Genomic DNA, 10021 nt, shown 5'->3' on the forward strand with positions numbered 1-10021 from the left:
GTTGAAAAAAAAATCACGTATATATGCTCTCGGCAAAGAAAACAAACAGTTCAGCTTGCTACAACAAGTACATATTTTCAAAAAGGAGGGCATTGTCTCGGCCATGGACATATCCATTCAATACCACAAACATATTATATATGTACTGAATTGCTTAATTTTCTGTTCTTTACCTTGAATAATCTTACATTATTGTCACGATGTTCCGGTATGTTTTCTACATGGTTTCTGAGAACATTTGCAACGTCCAAGCCATAACTGATTTCTCAGGTAATCTTTTATTTAAAAAAAACCACTCGTTGCTGTGAATAAAGTTGTCCCACATAAAAGCAAAAAACAAAGTATATGGACACACAGACATACGCGCGCCACCCACAACCATTTTAAGACAAGAGGGCATAGTATTACGCTTCTCGTTTCTTCAGCTTCACTATGAGCCCATTTTTCATTTGCAGTAAACAAGATAGCTTGGGCTGGATGCTCTGTCCTTCCACCAGCTCCACATCAAAGTTCCACATGACTGCAGCGACGATGGTCTTCATCTGCATAACCGCGATTTCCTTGCCCATGCACACCCTCGGGCCCGAGTTGAAGGCCAGGAACTTGCGAGACGGTACATTCTTGAGCTTGTTGCTACCCTCCAAGAGCCATCTGTTTGGGTTAAAGTCGAGGCAGTCTTTACCCCACAAGCTCTCCATTCTTCCCATGGAGTAAAGAGAGATAAAGATGGCATCACCGGCGTGCACCTCATGGCCACTTGGCATGATATCATCGGTAACCACTGTCTTGCGCTCCATATGCGCTGGCGGGTATAGTCTGAGAGTCTCGTACAAGGTGGCTCTTAGATAGACCAGAGATTTGGTCTCCTCCGGCTCAAAGACCATTGCACCCATACCGTGGGCTACTTTGTGCGATGCAATTGGGGAGAGTTCATTACGGATGATTGATACGATGTTAGGGTTCTGGGCGAGATTATAGAATATCCATGGCAGGGTCGTGCCGATTGTGTCCCTCCCAGCGATCATGAAGTTAATGAGTGTCGCACGGAGCAAGTCATCGTCGGCGAAGTCCGGGTCATTGATGTAGGAAGATAAAATATCACCCACAACCTCTTCATCCTCATCGTGGCCAACATTTTCTCTGGTGGTCTTCCTCCTCTCAATTGTATCCACAACAAACCTGTGGAGCACTTTCTTCGCTTCGTGGAGCTTTCTCTCAAGACCAATATTTAGCCACCTCATTGCCTTCCACAAAGAGGCCGGCATGGTGTGCCGTAGAAATCCCACCTCCATGACCGTGTCCATGGCAATGGAGGCATCAATGGGAGGCATGTCCAAGGACAGGAAGCCAGGGTCCACGCCAAAGACTGCCATGGCGGTCATGTCAAACATTAACCTCACCATTAATTCTTGCATGTCGAATGAAGTGCCGGTACTCGCCATGTGGGCAAGCAACGGGAGGAGGTGGTCCTTCACCTTGTCATGGCAATGAGCTGCCACACGGTCAGTAAACCACGGGCTGCTGATCACGCCCACAAATTTCACGCGGCGCCGATGCCACAGCTCGCCGTCGATAGTGAAGAGGCCACCTGCCATGATGTCAAAGATGGCAGCGAATTCCGCACCCTTGGGGAAGTTGTGGTAGTTGGTCGTGAAGATGTGCTGGATGTTGGCAGGGTCGCAGGTGATGAAGAACCGCATCCCGGCCCCAGGAGGGCCGTCCCCATTGAAGTTGAGGCCTGATCCAGCGAGGACCAAATAACTGTACTCATGGAAGTTGTACATGTTGGCCAAGAGAGAAGGGAGCATGCCTAGCATTGGCCATTTTGTGGGGAACACTGCTGCTGCTGGGTTATTTGATCTTCTACGACTAGACTGCAGCAGGTACAAGTAAAGGCCTAGGGGAACAAGTAGCACAAGTGCTGTGGAGATGAGTGACATAATTATCACTAACTAGTGTGGTGTAGGGAGGACTACTTACTTGGATGCTGTAAGGTGCAATGGACATGGCGATGGCTTCATTTATATATAGACAAGTTGTTCCCTTGGTCTGAGTCCATTGGTACCACATGCGTTCTGATGCACGATATAGCATGCGTTCTGTGCATGAATATCATGCGTTCTGTATCGTCATGAAATAGTATAAAACTTGTAAGTATATACCTCAATTAATTGATGTGGTATGAACAAGGTATTTAAAATCGTCACACGTATGGTACCTTCATTGTTTTTGGGCTGCTGCTGCACTGGAGTAGTGGACAACAACACGTATGAATGTTGTTGCTGGAACAGACGACAGACCATGGCATGCTCATCGTGTTCAGGAGACTCGTGCACTGGGCAGGCATCCAGCTCAACTCTGAAGCTCACGGCCTGGAAAAACCATGTTCATCCCTGGCCTGTGGATGAGGGCCGGCCTGACATATATGCACGAAACCTGATACCATTATTTGGATTTCACTAGATAATAAGTAGAGTGAATGAATAAAACCGATGACTACACTATAAAAATAAACAAAAAGCAAAGCTATCATCGTTTCCATTGCAAAAAACTCAAAACCAAAAAGGCAAAAATGGATGTTGATCCCATCGACTGCAGAATCCCAACTTCAACCCCCGGCAGAGGAAGCAAAGTAGTGATTTGAATCAGGTAGGTAGCTATGTCCATCCTGCTAGATCAAGGAGCGGATCCAGCCATCTGTAAATTGAAAATATTCAAGCAGAATTTGAGTTGAGGCTATCTTTTAAGGCCCGATAGATACACACAAATGCATGTACATGCATACCTGAGCACTTAACAGAGGCCAGGATATACGTTATGCATCTATAACGGTTTATAGATGAAGAAGAAAAATCATGGTTAGTAGGTGAGTGCCAACAGTTTTGCGCAAAAGCTCAGCACAACTATCTGATGCAGAGAATCCCCAAACTTGGCATCACTGAACGCTCTGTTTTCAGATAGAGCTACATTTTTTTTACGGAAAAACTTTCAATCTATTCGTCTTCAATCATGGCAGTACAACGAATACCAGGAATAAAAATTACATCCAGATTCGTAGACCACCTAGCGACGACTACAAGCACCGAAGCAAGCCGAAGGCACGCCGCCGTCATTGCCCCTCCATCGCCGGAGCCGGGCACAACTTGTTGTAGTAGACAGTCGGGAAGTCGTCGTGCTAAGGCCCCATAGGACCAGCACCCCAGAACAGCAACCGCCACCGATGAAAAATGACGTAGATCGGAAGGATCCAAACCGAAGACACACGAACGTAGACAAACAATGACGAGATCCGAGCAAATCCACCAAAGATAGATCTGCCGGAGACACACCTCCACACGCCCACCAACGATGCTAGACGCATCGCCGGAACGGGGGCTAGGCGGGAAGATCTTTATTCCATCTTCAGGGAGCCGCCGCCGTCTCGCCTTCCTGAGTAGGACACAAACCCTAACAAGATTGAAAACAACAACTAAAAACGAAGCCCTCCCGCCGGCCCTTCCCAGGATCCACCGCGCCTCCATGGCCCTAGGGCCACCGGAGACGAGGCGGACCTGCGCCGGCGCCGGCGAGAGGAACGAACCCTAACATTTTTTTCTTGGAGGAGGAGGAGAGAGTGCTATAGGCGAGTACATTGCAATAGTAGTTACATACATTCTTATTTTTGGGCAGTACTGCGATCCCACGACCATGTGAGCGTAACGTCATCCGGCGTCTAGTACGCCTTCGCGTCGGGATGAGCATGGCAATGCCGATGTGCTAAGCTTGGAATGGCAACTTGATGTTGTGATGCACTAACACGCTAAACTTGGAATGGCAACTTGAGGAAGCACGGACGAGTACTCACGGAACACGGCGGAGCCGAGCAAGCGTGAGGGTCCGTCGGCGCTCTGTCAGTCAATGGTCACTGGGTTTCTAGTCCAGCTATGAACGGATGGGAATAAACACAAGCACCTGGCGTGCAAGGAGGCAGGCAGAAGTTGACCGACCTGGTGGCGCTTCCAATCCAGCGGACGAAGGAGGGGTCGCCAGCCGGCCATGCCTTGGGCGCAGTTCACCGGCCGGACGTCGACGAGGCCAGCCCCACGCTACCACAAGCCGCCGTCAGCTTGAGTTTCGCGCCATCCGGGTGGCGCGCCGCGGCGTCCGGTTCTGCTGCTCGGGTGTTTGACTCATCTGAAACAGAGAGGGTTGTTGGGCTCATCGATGGTGGGCTACTCCGCTAATGTGGTTGCTGCAGGGCCGTGTAGATGGATGGGCCTGACAGGCTGCCTTTGACGAGAAGCTCAGTGGGCTGCTGCGATTAAGGACCAAGGTCCATCTTAGTTTTTCCTTTTTGGGTATCAACTGCAAGTAAGAAACATACACACATTACACGGCTTTTTTATTCAGGCCAAGAGCAGGAACACTGGAGAAGCACCCCGAAAAACACCACGAGTACAAACATGACAGATCTTCCGAAGATAATAACCAAGCAAACAACAACTAAGGTTGAAAGCCGAGAACACGGCAGAAATGGCATCCATACACAAGCATCATCTGTCAAACACAATGGAAGAGACCCCCAACCTAGCATCTGTCAAACACGGGAGAAATGGCATCCATACCTCAACGGGGTAATCAGATGTTCAAGCGACTCCGGCTCAATAACATCAGCATCTGGCTTTTGGCCCTCTCTATACAGAAGTAGCACATTAGCCTCTTGTAGTTCTGTGCACCTTGTAACTGTTTTTGGTTAGTGCTCAGGCTGGCCTAAGGCCTGCCATAGTTACAGTCAAGAAAATTATTTAGTACAGTAGATTTTCAGTGCCAATAAGCCATAGTTACAGTCAACAAAATTAATTACTAGTAGTAGAATTTTCAGTGCCAATAAGTCAGACCACAGAGCACACATTCCCGAAGAGAAAGTTCAGTCTTACAGTGGATACACTGGACAGATGATAAAAATCGATAGAGTACTAGTACTAGATCTTCACACTTGACAGCTTGAAGTTGCACAAGTCGGATACTGCTAAATACTCAGCCAGACTGCTCATACTACTGAAGGTGGGGCGACTATGTCTAAAATGTCCACCATAATTGATGGGCAGCTTGTCGTGAGGTGCTTGAATTCATCAGTCTCCTTGACAGCTTGAAGCACACCCTGTGAAGAAAGGTATCTGAGAAAAGCATTCTTGAGTTGCAAGGTGCCATGCTGCTCCGCTAAAGCAAGGGTGGTTGCAACTGTTTGCACATCAATTCTCTCGCATAGTTTCCCTTCACAAATAGCCCCTGTCCAGTCCATACCGGTCTGCGGCAACCAACAAGTGCTGCAATGCCACATTCTGATCAACCTCACAGTTGCTTGGCAGAGTATCCGTGTATATGAAGTGAAGAAGTGCCTCAAAGATGGAAGGCTCCATGTCATCAATCTTGACGTGTTTCATGGTGGTCTCTTTCATTTCACCAAAGAGCTCGGCCTTGAAGACAGACGATCGCGCAGCTAACACGCATCTGTGTGCATTGAAGAGTTGATCACGGACACTGAATGTCACATCCATGCCTTCTCCATCCTTCAACATGTTTGCAAAGTGTGTGTGCAGATCCGACTGCGGAACTGGGACTATGACTGTGCTATCTTCTATGCGAGGCTCTTTGAAGACCGTCAAAACACATCTGATTGTGAAGCAGTCGTCATTGCAAGATAGCAGTTCCTTAAGTTTGTTGTTCGCAATAAAGTTCTCCCAGCCCCAAGTACCACCTACTGGCGTAAAGGTATTTGTCGCGCTTTCTAGCTTATTAACTTTTCTATCTTTCTCCAATAAACTAAAAGTGAACTTCACCTTTGCATCTGTTGTCCCACTGCAGAAACACAAGAAGGCCGACATGTAGGCATCTGTACCCTCCTTCAATCCATCAGGATATATTCTGATGTTCCAGCCGTAGCCGCTGACATTGAATGTGTTTGAGCTAATGAACTTGCCGGCACCCATACCCTGGAGCAGCGAGTAGCTAGTCACCTCAAAGTTGTGGGCGGTGGTGATGGACTCTGTCAGGCATCTCGAGGAGGTCTCGGTAATGGGCTTGTTAACTGAAGAAGTGAAGTTGTTGGCCATGGACACGGAAGTTATGGGTGTTGCTCTAACCTGAATGCTCTTGTACGTGCATATATACTCAATGTGTGCACAGGAAGACGTTTAGCCTTCAGCAAACATGGCTTTCACGTTCAACAAGCATCCACTGTTGGCACAGCCCCAATCCACTGAGTACTGACCAATACTTTTAGCAGCAATCTGCCTCAACACATAATTCCTACTGCCAAGCAATCTGTGGCGCTAACCTGGGAGTGGCACGAGAAGCAAAAACAGTTAAAACATACCTAATCAAAGAAAGTAGGTCATTGAATGATTCATGCGAAGGAAGTAATAACATGATGACATATGGGTAAGCGAAACACTTGGTACCAGTGATTTCCACAAGCCCATTGTTAGGCTAGTTTATCATCGTGTGCAGATCATAGATTAAATAACCGGACGAGACTAGCAGAAGAAAAGGGGAACCGGCGACCCTGGCGGTTTCTTCAGCTCCACAAACCATCTCACCACCGGACCAGGAAAAACCTGCCGAATCGGCCGGTTTTTCTTGCATATCATAGTACTGCTAGTCTACCTTCTTGCATATCATAGTACCCCGTACCAGTACCACGAAGCCAAGGAAAACCAGTAGGGGCCGAGGCCAAGCAAGCGCGAGAAAGGGCTCTCGCGCTCAGCCAGTGAGTGGTCAGGTGGTCACCAGGTGGCTGCTCGAGCTAGGATGCTATGGGGACATACAGTAATAAACACAAGCACCTGGTGGGCAGGTGAGAGCAGACCTGGTGGCTCTTGGAGCGGACGGAGGAGAGGGCGTCGATGGTGCAGTCGAGGAAGTTCAGCTGGCCGACGAGGTGATTCGGCGCGCCGCCGTTGCGAGCGGCCGTCGATCAGGTGGGCCTCCACGCGACCACGCGTCTCCTCCCCCTCGCCGCCGCCGCCTGCAGTTTCGTGCCCTCCCACGCGACTGTTTTGTCATGGGCTGAATACCTACAGTTTCTTCGAGAAGGTATTCGTATAGTTCTTTTAGATTCTCAAACAAATAGTTCTCTTTTTTTTAGAATATATACTCCCTCTGTAAAGAAATATAAAAATGGTAGGAAGACATACAAAAATTTTTCTTTTATAAAAGGTTGTACAAAATATTTTCATTTTATAATCAGTTGCCGGTTACTACGGAAACTTCATGCAGGGATATGACGTCATTAGGCCGGAGATGGATCTCCTGAAGAAGCACACAAGATATATGTGGACCTCTGAATCTGAGGCCTCCTTCCATGCCTTGAAGAAGGTACTCGTTGAGGCTTCAGTTCTCGCTTTGTCGAAATTCTTCAAGACTCTCGTCCTCGAGACCAACGCAATCGACAAAGGGATCGGAGCCATGATCTCAGAAAAAAACGGGGACCGTGCAGCCAGGGCCTCTGCATGAGAAGGAGTGTCTGGCTCATGGCTGTCGACCATTGGCGCTCGTGTATCAGATGGGCGAGTTCCTAATCTGCACCAACCAGAAAAGCCTCATTCACTTGGATGAACAGCGCATCACGACGCCGTGGTAGCGCTGAGCCTTCACCAAGCTCCTCGGCCTTCATCACAAGGATGTTTATGAGTATTTGATTTACTCTTTTCCTCCAAATTATATATGCATGCACGTTTTGGGCCACTCACAATGCATATTATCTAGTATCATATTGCTTTATACTACTTTAATTAGTTAGTACATCCACATATCATACAATAGTATCATATCATGGCTTCATTTATTTATTTATAGAACCCCAATACAAAGTTGTGGATAAAATCTACTAACATTTCTTGTTGTGCTATCATACTTGAATCTTCTGTCTTATCCTTGACTGGAATGCAAATACACCACATCATCGTTTTTACTTAGGTCGTATTACATGATACTTACACTGGAAGAGGTCTTAAGTGAAGGGAGACATGATGTATATATCAGGCCGGATTAATTAATTTTATCTTGTGGTCATGCTAGCTCTTCTTCCACAACTCCTGCAAATATGCAACATCGGAGTTTCTACCCAACAACCGAGAAACAGGTTCCAGGGTTCGACCACCAAGAGGGTGGCTAGCTAGTCTTCACTCTCTGTCTTCTTCACCCCTGACCTGCAACTCACACAAAGAAGAATATGATCAATAATACGAGTATTGAAGTTTGCATGCATCATGCAGTGGCAGTTGCACAAACATGTGTAGCTCCACATAAGTTTTTTTTTGCCCCATCCGTAACCTTTACATCATTTGTTGGGCCAGATAAGTTTCCACGTGATAGATCGGGTTATTGTTCCTGTCAACTCAGCTCTTTATTCCTATGATATGATTGGTCTGCCATCAAGTGTAGCTACCACTTCATATGCAGCTAGCTTTTACTACCATACAGTTCTTTTTCTTTTTTTTTTGCAGGGACACAGTTCTTTCTATGTCGCTAGTTAATGACTATGATATATGCTCATTACCCTGGTACCACTATACGTTGTCACATCTCACTTTCGTTGCTATCACTTCGATTGCTCATCTTCTTTCTCTATCTGTTCCCTGGTTCTCCCACAGTGAACATGGACATCGGTCGGCAAAGTACTGCAACCTTTTAGAATACATTACATATATGGGTCCGTTAGGACAAGTCTTTGACAAACAATTACTCTATCTAATACCCCCTCGTCTCAAAACATAGTGCTTATTATAATTTGCCAAAGTCAATTTTTGTCAACTTTGACCAAATTTATAGAGAGATTTATAAACATCTAGCATACCAAATCAACACCATTAAATTCACATGGAATATATTTTCATATAGTATTTCCAATATTTTGTGAACTCCACATTTAAAAAAAAAATGAAAGCTTGACTTTTGCGCAGACCAATGTGCACTACATTATGTGAAGGAGGAAGTATATATTTATGTGATATAAATTAATGTAACCAGATTCATATTTCAAACTACTCCCTCCGTCCCATAATATAAGTCGTTTTTGCAAGCTAACATAGTTTGTATAAACGTCTTATATTGTTGGACGGAGGGAGTACTTATTTATAGTTATTATGTTGTATCACAAAAGTTACAAAGTAATAACGTCATTACTGATCAAAACATTGCCCTAACAAAATCTAAGATGCAAATATATTTTACTCCCTCTGATTCAAAAAATATGTGTAATACATAAAAAATATATTTTGAATCCGGGGGAGTATAATCTTAAAAGGATAGTCTTTTCTGTATATAGAGCAAGGGCAATTGAACAATCCAAACGGTCTCAACCCAAAAAGATTCAGTAACTCGTAAACAAACCGGGTTCACACAGATGACCTCATAATTATATATTTAAGAGAGAGCTAGATAAGTCCATGCTCACCGAGAAGAGAATTAATCAATCATTTGTTTAATGTTCTCTCTAAGCATATTGCATGTGCCAATGACTGAAGAGATGAGACAATTCGATGCTTTATGAACATTGCACGTGTGGTGAATTATTAGTATATGACAAAAGTACCTCGCAGTGCACCCGTGCACCTCCTTGATTCATGAACTATGAGTTTCAATGCGGCATCTAGTGTTAAAATAACTAGTACTATATAATTTTGGTGGAGTGCAAACATTGGGTGCTATAGATAAGAACTAACACTAATAATAGAGTAACCCATTGTATACCATGTTTAGATTACCATAAGGACGACATAGGTGTTATGGAAAGGCTATCTCCCCAACAATGCTATGCCCCCTTACCATCTCGATCAGTTTCCATGCTAAAGAACAGCACCGTAACCCCGAATCGCTATGGGTACATCTGCTTTTCCGGTTAATTTTAGGATGTGATGATGTTACAAACCAGGATTGATCTCAGCAAAGATATAGAAGTTTATTTACCTCTTTCATCCTAAGACATGGATTGTTAGACTGGAATTATTTGTCTTAAAATTGTCCACTTGTTCTTGAATTC

At 45.5% G+C, this 10021-nt stretch overlaps 1 protein-coding gene and 1 pseudogene across 1 annotated transcript; both read right to left on the reverse strand.

Moving 5' to 3' along the window:
• Window positions 1-246: 246 nt before the first annotated feature.
• LOC123122614 (noroxomaritidine synthase 2) lies at window positions 247-4164 on the reverse strand. The gene is made up of 3 exons (XM_044542843.1): window positions 3987-4164; window positions 2219-2697; window positions 247-2121 (listed from the first exon to the last, which is right to left on the reverse strand). The coding sequence occupies exon 3, from the start codon at window positions 1938-1940 to the stop codon at window positions 405-407; it is 1536 nt and encodes a 511-aa protein (XP_044398778.1). The 5' UTR covers window positions 1941-2121; window positions 2219-2697; window positions 3987-4164; the 3' UTR covers window positions 247-404.
• A 673-nt stretch (window positions 4165-4837) lies between these two features.
• Window positions 4838-7063, reverse strand: LOC123125444 (BTB/POZ and MATH domain-containing protein 2-like; annotated as a pseudogene).
• Between the last annotated feature and the right edge of the window lie 2958 nt (window positions 7064-10021).

Source organism: Triticum aestivum, chromosome 5D, assembly GCF_018294505.1.
Source record: "Triticum aestivum cultivar Chinese Spring chromosome 5D, IWGSC CS RefSeq v2.1, whole genome shotgun sequence".
Classification (NCBI taxonomy): domain Eukaryota; kingdom Viridiplantae; phylum Streptophyta; class Magnoliopsida; order Poales; family Poaceae; genus Triticum; species Triticum aestivum.